The sequence below is a fragment of the Myotis lucifugus genome, unplaced genomic scaffold (assembly GCF_000147115.1).
Source record: "Myotis lucifugus unplaced genomic scaffold, Myoluc2.0 scaffold_3, whole genome shotgun sequence".
NCBI lineage: Eukaryota > Metazoa > Chordata > Mammalia > Chiroptera > Vespertilionidae > Myotis > Myotis lucifugus.
The window spans coordinates 21,359,116-21,380,222 of NW_005871051.1; the positions used below are offsets into that span (position 1 = coordinate 21,359,116).

Below are 21,107 nucleotides of genomic sequence, written 5' to 3' on the forward strand. Positions count from 1 at the left end.
CTGAAGCGGAGCGCTCGATGATCGATCAACAGTCAGATCCCGGTGGAGACCCCAGGGCCTCTGCTAGTCTGCAGGAGCTCACGCGGCCGGGCTGTGGCGGGCAGCCAGCTGATCCTTCTCCGCGTCCCCTGTGCCCAACGCGGAGCGCTGTCGCCGGCGCCCGGGCGCGCCAGCCAATGCGCCCCGGGCGCGCCAGCTGCTCCGGGGCCCGGGCGCGCTTGATTGGCAGCCCCCAGCCTCGGCCCCGGCGCGCCCTCCCACCCAAGACAAAGTCCAGCCCCCGCCGGCTCCGGCGCCGCCACCGCCTCCTCCTCTCCGCCCCGCGGGTATCCCGCGCGGGACCCTGCTCAGACCGCGCACTTCCCGCAGGCGCTGCAGAGCAGCGAGCTTCCAGGTGGCCGCAGTCTGCGCCGCAGTCCTCGCCGGGGCCGGGCCATGAAGCTGGAGTTTGCGCCGCTCAATATCCCGCTGGAGCGGCGGCTGCAGACGGCGGCGGTGTTTCAGTGGGTCCTGTCCTTCCTGCTACTCGGTAAGAACCCCGCGCGCTCCGGGCTGGCCAGATCCAGGCAGAACACCGCGGTGCGTGGGGCTCGGTCTCCTCCCTCCACGACACTCCTTGTCTAAGGACTGGCTTAGACCCTCCAACTCTTCTTCCCCTGTGAGCCAGAACCAACAGGTCAAAGAGGGCGTTTGGAGCTTCTTGGAACTCCTCTTAGCTGTCTCTCCCCACGTGAACCTCCTAGTGAATGACTGCCAACTTTATTTTTCCCTGTGCTATTTTTTTTTTTAAACTGAGGTGTACTTTACCTACAATAAAAGACATAGGTTATAAGTGTACGGGCCAACGAATGTTGGCAAATGTAGACACTCAGGTGTAACCACGACCCAATGGAGCTATAGAACATTGCACTTTAGCCCCTCATAAATGGAAAAACAATGCCCAAGTCTTTCACACCTAATATCTTCCTCTCCCCACCCTCATGACAAATAGCCGTGCTGGCTTTTCCGTGTTTGAGACCTTCCGGATGCAAAAAGGACTGCTCCACAAATGGGTTGGGTTGGGTGGCCTCTGTCTGTAAATAATTCCACACAGGAGTGTGTTCTGACCGGTTCCCAAGTTAAGCCCGCGTGGAAACGCACTGGAGCCAGTCACAGAGGACAAGGAGTGGGGGGACGGGGGCGGGGGGCCGTTGGGGCTTACCCGAGCGCTTTTTGTCTGCATATTTGTTCTGCTTTTGGAGAAATGGGGGATGATATGAGAGGAGAAAGAAATTAGTAGGAACTTCAACTCTCTCAAGGTTGACATCATTTGTACGCTGTAAGATCAGATCATGGGTTGCACACTGTTGAGGCTACAATAATAGTAACAGCACTATTAAACTCATTGCACCAGAGAGGTTTACACTTTTGTGTCACTTTACCCAGATCAGTGGTTCCCAGTCCGAGGAGCTTCAAACATATGGACACCCAGGCTCTATCCCTAGAATTTCTAATGCTTTTGTTTCAGAATCGAGCCCATGCATCATATACAGGAGTGGTCAGAAGTAGGCTTACAGGTGTAACACAAATAAATAACGCAATAATTAATAAATAATAATGCAAAAATAAACTCATGTACTCACAACTGTAAAACTATTATGCAATATGTACATACATATATGTGTATATATATAAAATTAAAAAAATAAAATATTAACAAACTCTCTGAGTGACTTTAGTGTGCAGCTAGGGTTTACTGAAAAAAAAAAAAAAAGGTATTCAAAACATTAATTCATTTAGTCCTCACAGGCCAAACGGAGAGGGTTGATACCATTACATTCCTTTTTGCTCTGGGCCAAAGGACCATGGAGATAATAACAGACACACTTGGGGGGCTTAGTGTGTGTCAGGCCCTATTCTGGCACCATATAGTATTGACCATGTCATCTTCACAGCAACCCTCTGATGTAAGGACTATTCATACCTGCACTTGTTTTTTATTTTAATACTAGTGGCCTGGTGCACGAAATTTGTGCACAGTAAAATGGGATTAATTAGAGGAAATATTTTAATATTGCTATTTGCCCTTTCTCTATAATAGAAGTGTCAGAGATGAAAGAAAATTAGTAAAATGTATATGAAAATCTTTCTCCTGTCAGAGTCTGGGGCGCACCACGGGACCCAGAGTCAAGTCCCCGCCCACTCATGTGCGCCTCAAAATCGTGCAAGACCCAGACCCGGCTGCCCCCCCCCATTGGGCTAAATCCAGACCCGGCCAGTCCCAAACTTGTCAAGCCCCGCTGGGCGGGGGGCGCAGCCTCAGGTCCCCTGTCCCAGTGCCGGGACAAGGGCGCGGCCTGAGGTTCCCTAGCCTTAGCCGGGGCGGGGGAGCAATCTGAGGTCCCCCAGCCTGGCACCAGGGTGCGGGGCACAGCCTGAGGTTCCCTGTCAAGCCCCTCTGGGCGGGGGAGCAATCTGAGGACCTCCAGCCTAGCACTGGGGCAGGGCACGCACCTTGAGGTCTCCCATCAAGCCCTGCTGGGCAGGGGGTGCAGTCTGAGGTCCCCCGGCCTGGCGCCAGGGCTGGGGGTGTGGCCTGAGGTCCCTTGTCAAGACCCATGGGGGCACGGGGGGGAGGGGGGGGTACAGCCTCAGGTCCCTGCTGATTCCTCGTTAAGGCTCGTTATGAGAACTTGGCCTCTGCTGTGGATGCAGCCATCTTGTGTTACGGAAACCCCGCCTCCGCTGTGGGCGCCGCCATCTTTGTGGCAGAGTGACGGTCAATTTGCATATCCCCTCTTTATTATATAGGGTATTTTTATTTATTGATTTCAGAGAGGAAGAGAGAGGGAGAGAGAAAGAAACATCAATGATGAGAGAGAATCATTGATCGGCTGCCTCCTGTACGCCCCACACTGGGGATCGATCCCACAACTCAGGCATATTCCCTGATTGGAATCGAACTATGACCTCCTGGTTCATAGGTCAATGCTCAAACACTGAGCCACACTGGCCAGGCCCCACACTTGTTTTATAGCACTTGTACAGATGAGGGAACTAAAAGGTGAAATCAATTGTTCAGGGTCACATAGTTAGTCAGAGGTAGGAGGAGCTGGATGCAAACCCAAGTATTCTACCCCAAGTCCTTGCTTTAACCCCTGTGCTTCCACTGTAGTGGCTTGAACTTGGAGATTGACTTGCTTGCTGATCAATCATCACATCTCTGATAGTGCACTGTCCTTTTCTTTCATGACGCTTGTCATTGCTTGTATTTGTGAATGTCTGTGGTTACTTGAGAAAGGCCTGTCTTGCCATCCTTGTCCACAAGCTCAGTGAGGGAGCCCCTAGTACATGCCTCACCCATGGGAGGTAAGAAATAAATATGCGTTGAATGACTGCCTCCACTTTGTCACCCAGAAGGGAAGCTATTAAACTCACAGGTTCCTTTTTTTTTTTTTAAGATTTTTAAATTGGTTTTTAGAAAGAGCGGAAGGGGAGGGAAGGAGAGAGAGCGAAACATAGATGTGAGTTCAATTGGCTGCTTCCTGCACACCCCCTACTGGAGATCGAGCCTGCAACCTGGGCATGTGCCCTTGACCGGAATTGAACCCCGGACCCTTTAGTCCGCAGGCCAGTGCTCTATTCACTGAGCCAAACCGACTAGGGCTAGGTGAAACCTTTTTGACACGACCTCTTCCTAGGTGCTGCTTTGTGCTTTGCGTTGCATTATATTAGGATGCACATAATGCCTAGTTCTATTATTAGTGTCAAGAGTGATCAGGTAAGATGTGATCTGAGAGATGGTAATTGGCTTGTTGCAAACAAAAGTTCCCCCTTTACCTAGTGATTTAGGTCCCTATTTAATGATTCTTGCCTATTTATTTGGACTGCAAAAAATGGTAGCTTACTTATTCTTTCTTTCATTCTTCACATATTAACTAGAATTTATGCAAGACTTTCCTTCCATCTTTTAGAGTCAGTTGACTACCCTACAATTCAATTCTTCTAGGAAAAGTAGGATAAAAGCTGGCTTATTTCTTTCTACTTAACTATCAAATTGTTAAAAATATGTTTTTATTGATTTTTAGAGAGAGAGGAAGGGAGAGTGAGAAAAAACATTGATGTAAGAGAGAAACATCAATTCGTTGCCTCCCACATGCACCCCAGATGGGGGTCAAACCCACAATCTGGGCATGTGTCCTGACTGAGAATTGAACTGGTGACCTTTTGGTGCATGGGACGTTGTTCAACCAACTGAGCCATACCAGCCAGGGCAGTTATCAGTTTTAAAGTAAGAAGTTGATGTAATAGCTACTTCTAATGGTGAAAAGAGGGATTTTATTAATTATATATATTAAGAACTCTAAATCAAAATCTTGGAATGCACTTTTCTTCCACTATCAGGAAATGAGTCTAAGTTATTAGCCATTGGGTTTTCTTAACAAATAGTAAAATGTTTCATTTAGTCATGAAACCAAACATTGTTTCCTTGAGATCAATGTTAAGTATGGGTCATCCAATCTTATGATATTGTATTAGTTTTAGGTGTGCAATATAATGATTGAATATGTGTATATATTTTTTTTAAATATATTTCATTGATCTTTCTTACAGAGAGAAAGGGAGAGAGACAGAGAGCCAGAAACATCGATGAGAGAGAAACATCGATCAGCTGCCTCCTGCACATCTCCTACTGGGGATGTGCCCGCAACCCAGGCACATGCCCTTGACCGGAATCGAACCTGGGACCTTTCAGTCCGCAGGCCGACGCTCTATCCACTGAGCCAAACCGGTTTCGGCAAATATGTGTATATATTGAAAAATGATTACCACAATAAATTTAGTTAACATCAGTCACCACACATAGTTACAATTTTTTCCTTGTGATGAGAACTTTTAAGATTTACTTTTAGCAACTTTCAACTATGTAATACTATAGTATTGTTAACTATAGTCATCTTGCTGTACGTTACATCTCCAGGAGTTATTTTTCTCAAAACTGGTAGTATGTACCTTTTTATTCCTTCATCCCTACTGCCAATCCCACCCATCCCTGCCTCTGGCAAGCACCAATCCATTCTCTATACTATCTCTGAGTAAGATTTTTTTTTTTAGATTTTACATATCAAAGAAATCATACAGTATTTGTCTTTCTCTATGGGGCTTATTCCAATAGCCTAATACCCTCAGGGTCTATTTATGTTGTCATAAATGGTAGGCTTTCCTTTTTTATGGCTGAATAATATTCCAGTGTGTGTGTGTGTGTGTGTGTGTGTGTGTGTGTGTGTGTGTGTTGTTTCCATGTTTGGCTATTGGGTTACAGATATCTTTTCACGATAGTGATTTCATTTCCTTCAGATAAATACCCAGAAATGGGATTGCTGGATCACCTGTGATCCAATCTTAATATTCCAAAAATAAAAACATTACTTACTAACTTGTGGGCTACCAACCTGCTGACTGAAAAGTAGCAAATTGAAAAAGAGAGCCAACATTTATTGACCATCTTTTACCTACGACCCCACATGTCACAGATTATTAGGTTTATTATTTTAGATGAGGAAAATTGAAGCTCAGTAGGTTAAATATCTTGCCTAAGACCACATGGGTGGGACCATGATGTTTTATTGAATGGGTCTATTTATTTATGTATTTATTTAAGCACCTTTACTGAGATACAAAGGTACAGTAAACTGCACATATTTAAAGTGTACAATTTGACAAGTTGTGATATAAGAAGCCATCACTACAGTTAAGATAGTGAATATAACCATCATCTCTAAAGGTTTCTCATATCCCTTTTGTAATCTCTCCAAGCATCCACTAATATGCTTTCTGTCATACAGATTAGTTTGCATTTTCCAGTGTTTTATCTAAAAATGGAGTCAGATCATATGTATTCTTTTTTGATTGGCTTCTTTCACCCAATGTAATTATTGTGAGATCATTTTTATTGTTGTGTGTATAAGTAGTTCAATGCCTTTTTGTTTTGAAGTGGTATTCTAGTGAATGAGTATATTGCAATTTGTCCATTCATCTGTTGATGAATATTTGGGTGATAGCCATTGTGAATAATACAAGTCGTTGTATAAACACAGGCTTTCTTTACACTTCACTAAGCCTAAATATGGAATGGCTGATCATGGTATGGTAGGTTCAGAGTTAACTTTTTTTTAAAATGGAATTTATTGGGGTGACATTTGTTAATAAAATTATATAGGTTTCAGGTGTACAGTTCTATAACACATCATCTGTATATTGTATTGTGTGTTCATCACCCCAAGTCAAATCCTTTCCATCACCATTTATTCCCCCTTTACCCTTTTCTACCTCCCCCACCCCTCTTTTTGGTAATCACCATACTGTTGTCTGTGCCTATGTTTTTTGTTTGTTTTTTGCTTAATCCTGTCACCTTTTTCACCCAGACTCCCGAAAGGTTTAACTTTTAAAGAAACTTGCCAAGCCCTGGCCGGTGTGGCTCAGTTGTCTGAGCACCATCCCATGCATCAAGAGGTCACTTGTCCGGGTTGCGAGCTTGATCCCCAGTAGGGGGTGTGTAGGAGGCAGTTGATGGATATTTCTCTCTCTCCCCTCCCTTTCTCTTTCTCTAAAATCAATAAAGCATATTTTAAAAAATTCTTTATAAAGAAATTGCAAAACTTTCTTCTCAAGTGGTTGTATTTTTGTGCATTCCCACCAGCAGTTTGTGAGAGTCCCAGTCACTCCATCTTTGCCATCAGTTCATATAGTCAATCTCTATAATTTTTTGCAATTTTAATAAGTGTGTAGTGTTGTCTTATTGCAGCTTTAGTTTGCATTTCTCTAATGATTAATGATGAGCATGTTTTCATGTGCTTATTTGCCATTTGTATGTCTTCTTTTTGAAGTACCTTTTTAATTCTTTTGTCTATCTTTAATTGAGTTGCTTATTTTCCTATTAATGAGTTTTGAGAGTTCTGTGTGTTGTTATATAGGGTTTTCTTCCAACCTGTGGATTATCTTTTTATTCTCTACAGGGTATATTTTGAAAAACAAAATTTTAATTTGCATGAAGTCCAATTTATCCATATTTTAAAATCTGGATGTTAAAAATATGGGTCTAGGTATTATAGCTAAGAAATTTGTGCTTACTCCAAGGTAACAGTTTTTTATGCTTTCTTCTACAAGTTTTATAGTTTTAGGTTTTACATAGAGGTTAATGATACATTTTGGGTTAATTTTTGCCTATAGTGTAAGGTTTCAATTCATTTCTTGGCATATGTATAATCCAATTTTTCCAGCTCCATTTGTTTAAAAAAAAAGAAGAAGCTTTTTTTTTTTCTCTATTGCATTGCCATTCTGCCCTTGTCAAAAGTCAGTTGTCCATATATGTGTGGTTTATTTCTGGACTCAATTCTGTTCCAGTGATCTGTTTGTCTGTCTTGATGCCAGTACCATACTGTTTCGATTATTATGGCTTTATAATAATTCATGAAATCAAATAGTCAAATAGTATTAGCCCTCAGACTTTTTCTTTTTCAGGGTTGTTTTGACTATTGTAGTTCCTTTGCATTTCCATATGCATTTTACTTTTTAATTTCTTTGTTAATCCTCACCTGAAGATATTTTTTTCCATTGGTTTTTAGAGGTAGGTAGTAGGAGGGAGGGAGGGAGAGAGAGAAACATTGATGTGAGAGAGACACATTGATCGGTTGCCTCCTGCATGTCCCCCAACTGGAGCTGGGATTGAACTGCAACCCAGATATGTGCCCAAGTATGGGAATCGAACCTGAGACCTTTCTGTGCAAGGGCTGATGTTCTAACCACTGAGCACACTGACCAGGGCTCCATATGCATTTTAGAATCAGCCTGTCAATTTCCACAAAAAAGCCTGCTGGGATTTTCATTGGGATTGCTTTTTTTAAAATAAATGTTTTTATTTTGTGGTTGATTTTAGAGAGAGAAGAAGGGAGGAGAGAGAGAGAAACTTCATTCCCCAGTCGGGATGTGATTTTGCTAGAATACTTATTTTCTATAAAGCTAGGGATAGCTAAAAGCCACTATGAAGCTGAAAGTGGGTCATTGGATCAGTCACTATGTCTACTTGTATGAGATTAGAAGTCCAGACTTTCCTGCAAATGGAAGTCTCCCTGTGAGATTCTAACTTGTTTCCAGCCAGGCAGCACTGCCTAATCTACGATGCATTATTATTGCTTATAGGTGTGATTCATAATTTCCTCCATCTTTTAATTTTAGAAATTTTCAAACCTACAGAAGTACTAAAAAAATAGTTCAGTAAAGATTGTTTGTATTTAGATTCACCAGCTCTTAGTGTTTTGCCACATTTGCTTTTTCTCTGTCTGTACACACACACACACACACACACACACACACACTTTGTTGTGACTGCTGTTGTTGAACCATCTGAAAATAAGAAATTAAGTTTTAGAAATCATTGTCCTTCATCCCTATGAAATACCATAGAGTATGTCTCTTGAAAAGAAGGATTTTGTACGGAATTACAATCCCATTATCATCTTCAAGAAATTTATCTGCCCGGCTGGTGTGGCTCAGTGGTTGAGCGTCAACCTATATGAACTAGGAAATCATGGTTCAATTCCCAGTCAGGGCACATGCACGGGTTGCAGGCTTGATCCCCTGTGTTGGGTGTGCGAGAAGCAGCCGATCAATAATTCTCATCATTGATGCTTCTAGTTCTCTCTCCTTTTCCTCTAAAATCAATAAAAATATATTTTAAAAAATATATCAGTGATCTTATTTAATATTAGAGGCCTGGTGCACAAAAATTTGTGCACTGGGGGGGGGGGGTCCCTCAGCCCAGCCTGTGCCCTCTCGCAGTCTGGGACCCCTTGGGGGATGTCCACCTGCTGGCTTAGGCCCGCTCCCTGGGTCTAAGCTGGCAGTCAGATATCCATCTGGCAGCCCAGGAGCCCTCAGGGGATGTCCACTTGCCAGAGGGGAACAGGCCTAAGCTGCAGTCGGACATCCTTAGCACTGCTGAGGAGGCAGGAGAGGCTCCTGCCACCACCACTGTGCTGGCAGTCATCAGCCTGGCTTGTGGCTGAGCAGAGATCCCCCTGTGGTAGAGCACTGACCACCAGGGGGCAGCTCCTGCATTGAGCATCTGCCCCCTCGTGGTCAGTGTGTGTCATAGTGACCAGTCATTCCCAGTCATTCTGCTGTTAGGGTCAATTTGCATATTACCCGTTTAATATATAGGATAGAGGCCTGGTGCATGGGTGGTGGCCAGCTGGTTTGCCCTGAAGGATTTCTGAATCAGGGTGGGGGTCCCGCTGGGGTGCCTGGCCAGCCTGGGTGAGGGGCTGATGGCTGTTTGCAGGCTGGTCAAGCCCCCCAGTGGGGACCCTCACCCCATGGGGGTGTGGCCAGCCTGGGTGAGGGGCTGATGGCTGTTTGCAGGCCGGCTAAGCCCCCCAGTGGGGACCCTCACCCCATGGGGGTGTGGCCAGCCTGGGTGAGGGGCTGAGGGCCGTTTTCAGGCTGCCCACAGCCCCTTCAGGGTGGGGGAGTCCTGCAGGGGAATATTCTTCAGCCTTAAAAAGGAATAAAGTACTGGGACATGCTACAACATGGATGAACCTCAAAAACTTGATGTCTAGCCTTGGCTGGAGTGGTGCAGTTGTTTGGAGTGTCAACCTGTGCAACGAAAGGTGGAGGATTCAATTCCCAGTCAGGATACATACTCAGGTTGTGGGTTCGATCCCCACCTGGGGTGTGTGCAGAAGGCCCATCAATCTCTCTCTCTTTCTCTCTCTCTCTTTCCCTCCCTCCCTCTCTCTCTTCCTCTAAGCAAGCATGTCAAACTCGTGGCCGCATGCCTCCTGCCGGCTGTGAGTTTCACATGCTTGCTCTAAAGTAAAAAAACTTGATGTCTTCAAAAGGTTACGTATTGGATCATACAGTTTATATAAAATGTCTGGAAGCAGTAAATCCATAGGTACAGAATGCAGGTTGTTAGTCGTCGGGGTCTGGGGAGAGGAAAATAAGGAGTGACTGCTTAATGGATACAGGGTTTGATTTTGGAATGATGTTATATGAATTTTACCTCAGTAAAAAGTAGGGGGAGGCAGGTTCCTCAACAGTGGGGAGAAAGTCAAGTCTATGGGAGTGTAAGAGATAGAGGCTGACCTGTGTTTTTCATCCAGGATGTACCTAAGTCAAGGCAGCTGAAATGCAGGCCTTCAATGTAGCTTGGTTGTGAATCTAGATAATTCTAGCAGGTACCAACATCAGCTTTGAGAGCTGTGTAATATATTGGAATACACTTCGTATCTTCCTTGTCTCTTTGACCTCCAATTTAGAAGAATCATATTACCTTGGATTGCTTGATGAGATAAAAATAGAAAATAGAGGTGATCCCTTCACCTAGTTTTTGTAGGGTTTTCTGCTTTCGATCCAATTCAGGGTCAAGGGATTTAAAAGTCTTTTTTGATACGATATGAAATACAAAAAAAATGTATGCAATGTGTGGAGTGGGAGTTTAAATGAGAACAACTCCTTTAGATAGTAAGGTATTAAAGTGTCAGGCGACAAAGATGTTCTGCTTAGTGCTCCAGTATTTGACTTACTATCCTATGGAAGTAAATCAAAAAGTGGGAGAGAAACATCATGGATTGGCTGCCTCCTGCACCACCCCTATTGGGGATTGAGCATACGACCCAGGCATGTGCCCTGAATGGAAGTGAAGGGACAAATTTCTTTTTAACACACCTGATAGAGAGTGGAAAGGAGTTTGGGGCACTGAAGTCAGCACTGGATTAGCAACTGCAGCACATAATAGCAGAGAAGGAGGCATTGGCACTCCTTAAAGTAATAGTAACAGCTGGCATTTATTGAGCACTCACTATGCACCAAACCTTATGTCTTTATGCTCCCTCCCCTCTCGTTGATATATTTCTCTTTCTATAAACATTTTCCAGTGTAACATGTAGCATAGACATAAGAAGGAAATCTCTAGCTTAGCTTAATACATTACTTTAAGGCGTACATTCTTGTAACTACTACCCAAGCCCAGATTGGTCAGTTTTTGAATCATTAGGTGCATGAACAATTTGGATTTTGCTCTGTCATTGTGAAATGTTTCAAGTAGAGATAGAGGAGCTAAGATAGAAAGAGTCCCTCCTATGCTATTTCTATCTCTGGCAATAGAGTTCCTGAAAATGAAGTTTGTCACTAGAATGTGCCCCTGTGTGGGCACATGAGTAATGGCTGCTCGGTCAAGGTGAACACCTGTTGTATTCCTCTGCATCCCTCCTGTCAGTGACGATCCTTCCTCCTTTTCTTCTCTCCCCCGAATCCCTATCTCATGTCAGTGCAAACTTTGAATTTAGGCAGATCAACCACTTATATTCTATGTGGCTTGCGCAATTCACTGAACCTCTCTAAGCTCCAGCGTATCTTCTATGAAAAGAACATTAAGAATACTATGGCTGCTTCATTGATACCATGGATATATGAGGATTAAATGGAAATATTTTGGCCAAATACACAATATAATACTTGGTGTATAGTAAACATCCAATAAATGTCAAATAATACTATGTCATTGCCATCTTGTTTTATTACCCACTTGAACTGAGGTTCAGTTTAATACCCTTTGTATGTATTACATCTCCCACCATGGGCCAGTGATTGGCCAAGAGTGAGCAGATGCTAACGGATCCTGATTCCTGAGGGCTTCCTTTTCTTACAGCGGAGGTGTGCATTGGAATCCTCTTGCTACTGATCTTATACAACTACTGGTTCCTGTACATCCCTTACTTGACATGGCTCTACTTTGACTGGCGTACTCCAGAGCAAGGAGGCAGGAGATCCAACTGGGTCAGAAGCTGGGCCGTTTGGAAGTACTTTAAGGACTACTTTCCAATTCATGTGAGTAGACTTGTTCCATATAGTACTAGAGGCCCAGTGCGCACAAAATCGTGTGGGAGTAGCTCGCTTCCGCTTGCCTCAGCTGGCTGCCCTGCCCATCGCTGCTCGTAGCTCGCTGCCCCACCCCGCCGCTGTGAGAGCCGCTGCTCGTTTGGTCATGATGGCGTTATGATGTGACGGCCATGGGCCTTTTATATAAGAGATGATTTTGAGCTTGAAGAAGAATGAACATTTTTTATTACTTATATTTCTTTTTTTAAAATATATTTTTATTGATTTCAGAGAGGAAGAGAGAGGGAGAGAGAAACATCAGTGGTGAGAGAGAACCATTGATTGGCTGCCTCCTGCATGCCCCCCTCTGGGGATCGAGCCCACAACCCGGGCATGTGCCTTTGATCAGAATTGAACCCGGGGCCCTTCAGTCTGCAGGCTGATGCTCTACCCACTAAGCCAAACCAGGTAGGGCTATTACATGTATTTTAAGCTTTTTCTCTTTTAGAGGGAGAAAGCCTACAAATCAGCCCAAATTACTAAACAGACTGTAAGCTAAGTTAAAACTTAGGCTGTTGTGAGGGGCTCTGGGCTCAGGAAATAATTAAAAATATGGGGAGCAGTTTTAACCCAGGGAATGAAAACAAGTCATTCTCCATTTCCTTTTTAAATTTTTAATTTTTTTTCATTTCTTTTTTTTTTTTAAATCCTCAACCAAGGATATTTTATTCCATTAATTTTTTTTAGGGAGAGTGGAGGAGAGGTTGGAGGGGGAGAAAGAGAAAGAAATATCGATGTGAGATAGACACATCGATTGGTTGCATGGGCCCAGACTGGAGTCGGGGATCAAACCACAACCCAGGTACCTGCCCTTGATTGCGAATCAAACCCGGACCTTCAGTCCACAGGTCGGTGCTCTAACCACAAGCAACCAGCCAGGGCTCATATCCTCTTGCCATAATTGTTAGTCATTTAGTTTTTTCCTGGAAACTAATCAGGGAACTTTTTTTTAAAATCTCAATGTAAATGTGTTGTAGCTCATCAAAACTAGTGATTTGGACCCAAGTCACAACTACATATTTGGGTTCCACCCCCATGGAGTGCTCGTGGCTGGAGCCTTTGGAAATTTTTGTACCAATTATTCGGACTTCAAGAAGCTGTTCCCCGACTTTACTGCGTATCTCCATGTGCTTCCGATTTGGTTCCGGTGCCCTCTCTTCCGAGAATACCTGATGAGCAGTGGTAAGTAAAGGCAGATTGCCGTTTCTGCAATGTTCTAGGGAGACAGGACCACACAGAATGGGCCCCACCCCCACCCCCAACCCAGTTTTAGAGTCTTTATCCCAATCTGGCACTTTTTGGATATTTCTTGCCTCCCCCACTGCACTGTAAATGCCAGCACAACACAGACTATCTTTTTGTCTGTCCACCCACAGATCTAGCATACTGCCTGGAATATAGGGATGTTCAATAGATGTGAATTTAATGAAAGAGTAAGTTGATGAGTCAATGTATGTACCCAGATGTGGTAGAGAGAATCAAATAAGTGATAAATGGCAGGGTTGGAAAGGTGCCTGATATACTTTTATGAATATTAGAGATGAAAAATGTCCTCTGATGTGTCTTGAAGTAATAGCAGTATTAAACTAAACATAATCTGCTATCTTTTCCTTCCCAGGTTAAATATAATGGGTCAGAAATAAGAGTTCATTCTACTTTGCTTCTCTGAACTAGTGGAAGATTCTTTGATTAGTGAAGCTATAATTCTACCAATTCTGAGAATAAATTAAGCTGAAATGCTATCAAGATATGATATAATTGTGTACAATAGCTCTCACTTGTGTCAGTAGCTCTCACTTCAACTTCAGAGGCTCATTTTGTTTGGTTTTCCAATTTGACCAAATTATTAACTAACCATAAGCTATAGTAACTGAGAACGTGCTTTCTGTTTATGATCATTGTATAGGTTAATTATTATTGTCTTTGCATTTCTTGGATATAAAGGGAAGTGGATAGTCTCTTTTTTGAAAAATTCCAATTTCAGGGTCAATAAGTGGCATATTCAGAGACAGAATTTTCCATGGTCTTCCAGGTTTTCATTACTTCCTATTAATCTATTAAGTCTCCGTTGTCGTAATACTGGGTCGGAGTCACTAAGCACTGAAGAACCAGGATCAATGACTGGATTTTTAGGTTCTGTTTATGAACCTTCTCCCATATGGCCCTGGGCTTTCTGTCCAGTCTAGGCTGCCACTGCCTGTGGCCTCTAGGGGGTGCACTAAAACTCCCAAACTACTGTAGAGGAAAAATATCCCTTCTTTTCAGAGTTGGGCAGACATTGGGTTAGAGGTTTTTTTCTTCTTTTTTATTGAATTTATTAGGGTGACATTAGTTAATAAAATTATATGTTTCAAGTGTACAATTCTATAATACATCTTCTGTATATTGTATTAAGTGTTTACCACCCAAGTCAAGTCTCCTTCCATCACCATTTATCCCCCCTTTACTTTCTCCTACCTCCCCCCATCCCCTTTCCCTCTGGTAATCACCATACTATTGTCTGTGTCTATGAGGGGTCCCCCCCTCCTCCCTGTAATCCCTTCACCTTTTTCACCCGATCCACATCCCCTTCTCATCCCTGTCTCCTCCCCTTTGACAGTTGTCAGTCTGTTCTCTATCTATGGGTCTGTTTCTATTTTGTTTGTTAATTTCCATTTGGGATAGCATGGGTGGACCTGGAGAGCATTATGCTAAGTGAAATAAGCCAGTCAGAGAAAGAGAAGTACCATATGATTTTACTCACATGTGGAATCTAATGAACAAAACAAACTAACAAATTAGAGTTTCATAAAAAAAATTAAAGGGAAACTTTAAAAATTTCAAAAAAGCTCAGAAAGATATTTACAGTATATAGTTGCTGATTCAAAGGATAGCCATATGTGAGTTTGAATAGAGTAATTGAGAGCTGGTGTGGCAAATTCATGGCACAACAAATGCAGGTGCACCCTGTTTGTTGCATGTCAGATACAAATAATCAACCATAGAGTCTTTCTCCATATGGTGCCCCCACAGCACTGCCATTTACTGGAGAGACCTTTTCCTTTGCTATACCCTACAATATTCCAAAAACGAAATAAAGGGTACATTTGCACAATGGAATACTACTCGGCTGTAAAAAAAGAAGGAAGTCTTACTTTTTGGGACAGCATGGATGGACGTGGAGAGCATTATGCTAAGTGAAATAAGCCAGTCATAGAAAGACAAGTACCATATGATTTCACTTATGTTTGGAATCTAATGACAAAAATAAGCTAGCAAACAAAACAGCAACAGACTCAGATACAGAGAACAGACTAACAGCCGTCAGGTGCTGGGTGAAAAGGTTGAAGGGATTAAGAAGAAAAGAAAAAAAAGACAACAGTATGATGATAACCAGAGGGAAGGAGACTTGACTTTGGTTGGTGAACACACAATACAATATACAGCTGATGTATTACAGAATTGTGCATTTAAAACATATAATTTTATTAACCAATAAATTTAATAAATTTTTTTTAAAAAAAACTAAAATAAAAACACCCAAACTTGTAGCCAATGGAGGTGCAAAGTTAGAGAGTCAATCCCTCCCAGAACCTGCTTCCCAGGACAGGCCTGGGTCCGAGGCTGCCCATATACTCTGTGCCTGCCTCAGTAGCTGCTGCTCTGGGTGCGAAAGACAGACACATGCGCCAGACCTCAGGTAGTGAAGGACCAATAGGGTTTTAGAGATCCTTTGCTGTCAGATGTTTGTTTTGCTCTTACTCATGGGATTTCTGTGGCTTAAGTCCTTGTCAGTCCTGCCTCCAAACGCTTCCTCTTGGCTCATTTTGGTGAATAGGCACCCAGCAGGTGTCAGCCAGAGCACACTCTGGCTCAAGGCTCCTATTAAGGCTGGGCAGGTAGTGGAGGGCAGATCACAACAGGCTTATATACCACTAGAGGCCCGGTGCACAAAAATTTGTGCACTCGGGGGAGAGGGGGGTCCCTCAGCCTGGCCTGTGCCCTCTTGCAGTCTGGGACCCCTCAGGAGATGACCACCTGCTGGCTTAGGCCTGCTCCCCAGGGGATTGGGCCTAAGATGGCAATCAGACATCCCTCTGGCAGCCCGGCAGCCCTCGGGGGATGTCCACTTGCCAGCGGGGAGCAGGCCTAAACTGCAGTCGGACATCCTTAGCGCTGCTGAGGAGGCAGGAGAGGCTCCCACCACCACCGCTGTACTGGCAGCCATTGGCCTGGCTTGTGGCTGAGCAGAGCTCCTCCCATGTGAGAGCGCCCTGAGCACCAGAGGGCAGCTCCTGCATTGAGCGTCTGCCCCCTGGTGGTCAGTGTGTGTCATAGTGACCAGTCATTCCCAGTCCTTCTGCTGTTAGGGTCAGTTTGCATATTACCCTTTTATTATATAGGATAGACGCCTGGTGCACGGGTGGGGGTCGGCTGGTTTGCCCTGAAGGGTGTCCCGGATCAGGGTGGGGGTCCTGCTGGGGTGCCTGGCCAGCCTGGATGAGGGGCTGATGGCTGTTTGCAGCTGGTCACACCCCCTTCAGGGTGGGGGTCCCCACTGGGGTGCCTGGCCAGTCTGGGTGAGGGGCTGAGGGCCATTTTCAGGCTGGCGGGTGACTGAAGCTCCCAACCTCTCCTTTTTTTCTTTTTTCTTTTTATTCTGGGATTTATTTACCTTCTATGGCTGTTACTGGAGCTGAGAGCTGGCTTTAGCTCTGAGGCTTGGCTCCAGCTCTGAGACCTCGGCTGCTGAAAGCAGGTATCTGGGTTTGTTTGGCTTCTATAATTGAAACACTGTTGCAGCTCCAGCTCTGAGGCCCGGCTGGCTGAAAGCAGGTTTCTGGGGTTTGTTTAGCTTCTATAATTGCAACATTGTTTCTTAGAGTGCAGCTCAGAGGCCGGCAGCGGCAGGTGGGGAACCTTGGCTTCCTTCATCACTGGAGCAAGCAAGCCTCCTGTTCGCTTCAGCTGCCTGGCTGCTGGCTGCCATCTTGGTTGGCAGTTAATTTGCATATCACCCTGATTAGCCAATGGGAAGCGTGTCGGAGGTACGGTTAATTACCATGTTTGTCTATTATTAGATAGGATGAGCAGGACTTTAGATTTTGTCTTGTAGGTAAGCCACGGGAACTTGTGAGGGATTTTGAGCAAAAGAGGGACCTGACTGGATTGTGCATGTTAGAAAGATCATTCAGACAGTAGATACATTAGCAAGGAGCCTGGAGACTGTGATGTTAGAAGGGGCCTGTTGCAGTGATCAGGGAGAGGTGATGAGGGCTCAGCTAACACATGTGTGATCGCGGCAGTGGAAATACAGAAGAGGGATTAATATGAAAAATAGTCGATAGATTCAGCAATACTTAATGAAGGCAGCATATGGTAATATTGTCACCATATAATCAGCATCTAGCAGGGTGTCTTGCTTGTAGCAGGTGCTCGGTAAATGCTTTTGAATGAATGAATATGGCCAACATGGTGGCCAAGAAGAGGGGACTACATATGGGACTTCGTTTCTGACTTGAGTGCTAGATAGATGATGGTTCCATTCACCTTGATAGGTAACGTTGGACAAGGAACAATTCTGATGAATAATTGAATTCCCTGGGTTTGGAAACATGGAATCTGAGGTGTCTCTGAGCTGCTGAGGTAGACAGAGTGTTCCAAATCCAAGCCATTAGATGCGCACTGATGCCATAGAATATTGTGATTAAAATGTTTTCAATTTTTAAAAAGGATAATTAGTTACACCTTTTGTTTTATTCACCAAGGGCCAGTCTCAGTTTCCAAGAAAAGTGTGTCCCATGTGCTGAGCAAGGAAGGAGGTGGAAACATTTCAGTCATTGTCCTTGGGGGTGCAGAGGAATCCTTAGATGCCCATCCCGGGAAATTCACTCTGTTCATCTGCCGGCGGAAAGGATTTGTGAAACTTGCTTTGACCCACGGGTAAGTGGCTTTTCAATTCGGGTGACTGGGTCAGGGAAGGTAAGACATTAAATGAGCACGAGAAAGTAAGGTAATTTTTGTAGGCCTTAGACAGTCCTCCTCCTAATTGACCTTCCCACAATGGTAGCTCAAAGCCATGGCACCCACCAACTAAAATGTCTTTAAAAGTAAAGTCAACAAAAAACATACAAGATGTCCAGCCAAATGAACAAAGGAACCATGGCCAAAACAATAGATGAAAATCTTCCTGGAACCTTGATTTTCTATAGAATAATTTCCACAGTCACTAGACTGCTGAAGTGCCTCCCAAAGAATTTCAACTATAAGTAAGTTTCAATGTATGGAACATGAAGTTAGTAGTATAGGTTGACTTGGGGACATTAAATAATTGTTAGAAATCTGTTGCAAAGTCAGTTGGACATTATCACAGCTTTACATCCTTTTCATTGAAACTTCTTATTCTTTCCTTTTTTGTTTGTTTTTTATTTGCAGCGCCTATTTGGTCCCTGTGTTTTCTTTTGGTGAAAATGAACTATTTAAACAAGTTAGCAACCCTGAAGGCTCATTGCTTCGAACTGTGCAGGATAAACTACAGAAGATCATGGGGTTTGCCTTGCCACTGTTCCATGCCAGAGGAGTTTTTCAGTACAGTTTTGGCCTAGTGCCCTATCGGAAACCTATTCACACTGTAGGTATGTACATTGAAGACTAATGCTTGTTAAAACAAGTAAAAACATTATCTTACTTTGAGCATTGTTTATTATTATGGATTGAGCCGCTAATCCAAGGGAAGTAGCTTTGAGTAAGAACTCCTTAAAATAACAATTCTATAGATGTTATTTGAGCTTCACATCCAGTATGCCTGTTATTTATAAAATGACTATATTTTGGATTTGAGTGGGAATTGATGACTTCCAAGATCACTGCTCTTGAACTACAGGTAGAATCCAATTTTAGAAATAAAATTTCTAGTCCTCTAGGATGAATCTATTTCTCTATAGCAGCAGAGTATAACAGCAATTCTTTGATGAAGTTATATTGAATCTATTAATATATACAAGTTTCCGTATAAAAGATGTTTTCATCATGTTAGTATACATAGGCATCAGTTTCTATAGCAAATGCATTCTTTTTATGCAACTTAGCTATATTTATGTGTATCCTAATATAGACTGATTTTATTTTTTAAAGTTGCATGTTTAGCCCGACCAGCATGGCTCAGTGGTTGAGTGTCGACCTATGAACCAGGAGGTCACGGTTCAATTCCTGGTCAGGGAACATGCCCAGTTGCAGGCTAGATCCCCAGTGTGGGGTGTGAAGGGGGCAGCCGATCAATAATTCTCTCTCATCATTGATGTTTCTATCGCTTGTTTTCTTTCTCCTCCTTCCTCTCTGAAGTTAAAAAAAATATTTTTTTTTCAAAGTTGCATGTTTAGGGAAATGGAGGTGGGGGAGGAGGATGACAGACCATGTTTTTTTTAAAAAAATATTTTTTAATTAATTTCAGAGAGGAAGGAAGAGGGAGAGAAAGATAGAAACATCAGTGATGAGAGAGAATCATTGATTGGCTGCCTCCTGCACGCTCCCCACTGGGGATTGAGCCTGCAACCTGGGCTTGTGCCCTTGGCCAGAATCAAACCTGGGACCTTTTAGTCCACACGCAGGTCGACGCTCTATCCCCTGAGCCAAGCCGGCTAGGGCAACAGACCATGTTGATAAAGGAGGAGGAAAGTAATTAGCTCTTTAGGTTGAAAAGGAACTGGAGATTGGAAATGAGAAAGCTGAGTCAGGTGCTAATATCAGAATTAACCAAAATTATATACTTCATAGGAAACTGAAATAAGAGTCTCACCATGGATAGCCCATTAGCTAAAATACAGATGTTTTCTTTTTAGGTCTGTTTCATTAGAATAGGATTTTATTACTGTTAGCTTACAAGAGCTTAGCATTTCACATGCAGTCACACGACATTTTTAAATGCTATATTTAACTCAAATGGAATGTTAGAAGATGTTGATCCGTTAGTGTAATAGAAATACTGAGATAAGTTTAAGTCTGCAATTGTGTTTTTCAGGATAACTGGTTACATTTTTTGGCATATTGTTAATTAGTCATTTTTATATTTTATGTGCAAAATACTGTAGTTGCTATTTTTTTGGGGGGGATATAAGGAAAATGGCAAGACATGCTTTTAGGAACTGGAAGTTTAAGTGTGTAACACATGCACCATGAAAGAAGTTGTGAATGTTCAAAACAAGTATATTTTTTCAGGTTAAATGATCATAGTTATCACCTGGTTGGCTTCAACATTTAAAAAATTTTATTCTTCTTTTTACATTTTTTTATTGAATTTATTGGGGTGACATTGATTAATAAAATTATATAGGTTTCAGGTGTACAATTCTATAATATATGTCATCTGTAGATCGTATTGTGTGTTCACCATCCCAAATCAAGTCTCCTTCTATCACCATGTATTACCCCCTGTAAACATTTTTTTAAAAAGTAAAGTAGTTTGTCATTCGATATAGACTGGTTACACCTCTACTGACAAGTAATTAATTGATCAGCGGTCAAATGGAAATGACCAAATTCAAATTCGTTGTCAAGACTAGAAAACTGCAGGTCTGGTTTTCACTCATGCCTGTGTCCAATGGGCTTCTCTTAAAGATTCAGGAAAAGGAAAGATTCCTTCAGCACATGTTTCTGTTTACCCCTGAACATTTATGTCAGAAAGACCATTTCTCGTCACTAGCATCTCAGTTTCCACTATTACTTGAAATCTCTCGAAGCCCACACTATGAATCTGAATGTTTCGGGGACTCGGCTGCCATGATCCAGTGGTGGTCCGGTGGGAGTCAGATGATTGAGAACAGCCTGATGGTGTGAGCTAGATCCCCGGATGAGGTGTAGTTAAAGACTTGTGTAGTGACTTGAAATAACACAGGGGTTAGGGGCAATCAGGCAGGCAGGCAAAGGCTGAGGATAAGACAGGTTGAGGAGAAGATATTTACAACTAGAGGCCTGGTGCATGAAATTCGTGTTGTGTCCCTGAGCCCGGCCTACATCCTCTCACAATCCAGGACCCCTCAGGGGATGTCCGACTGCCGGTTTAGGCCCACAGGATCGGGCCTAAACCGGCAGTTGGACATTCCTCTCGCAATCCAGGACCACTGGCTCCTAACCGCTGCCCTTCCTGCCTGCCTGATTGCCCCTAACCACTCTGCCTGCCTGCCAGATCACCACTAACTGCTCACCTGCCT

At 43.3% G+C, this 21,107-nt stretch overlaps 1 protein-coding gene across 1 annotated transcript in view; it reads left to right on the forward strand.

The window, feature by feature from the left end:
• Window positions 1-253: 253 nt before the first annotated feature.
• MOGAT1 (monoacylglycerol O-acyltransferase 1) overlaps window positions 254-21,107 on the forward strand; it is a 28,782-nt gene continuing 7,928 nt past the window's right edge. Inside the window, exons 1-5 of the mRNA XM_006082771.3 lie at window positions 254-529; window positions 11,693-11,871; window positions 12,900-13,104; window positions 17,670-17,844; window positions 18,337-18,536. Of these exons, the coding sequence (XP_006082833.1) occupies window positions 436-529; window positions 11,693-11,871; window positions 12,900-13,104; window positions 17,670-17,844; window positions 18,337-18,536 (853 nt within the window). The 5' untranslated portion in view covers window positions 254-435. The remainder of the gene's footprint in view (window positions 530-11,692; window positions 11,872-12,899; window positions 13,105-17,669; window positions 17,845-18,336; window positions 18,537-21,107) is intronic.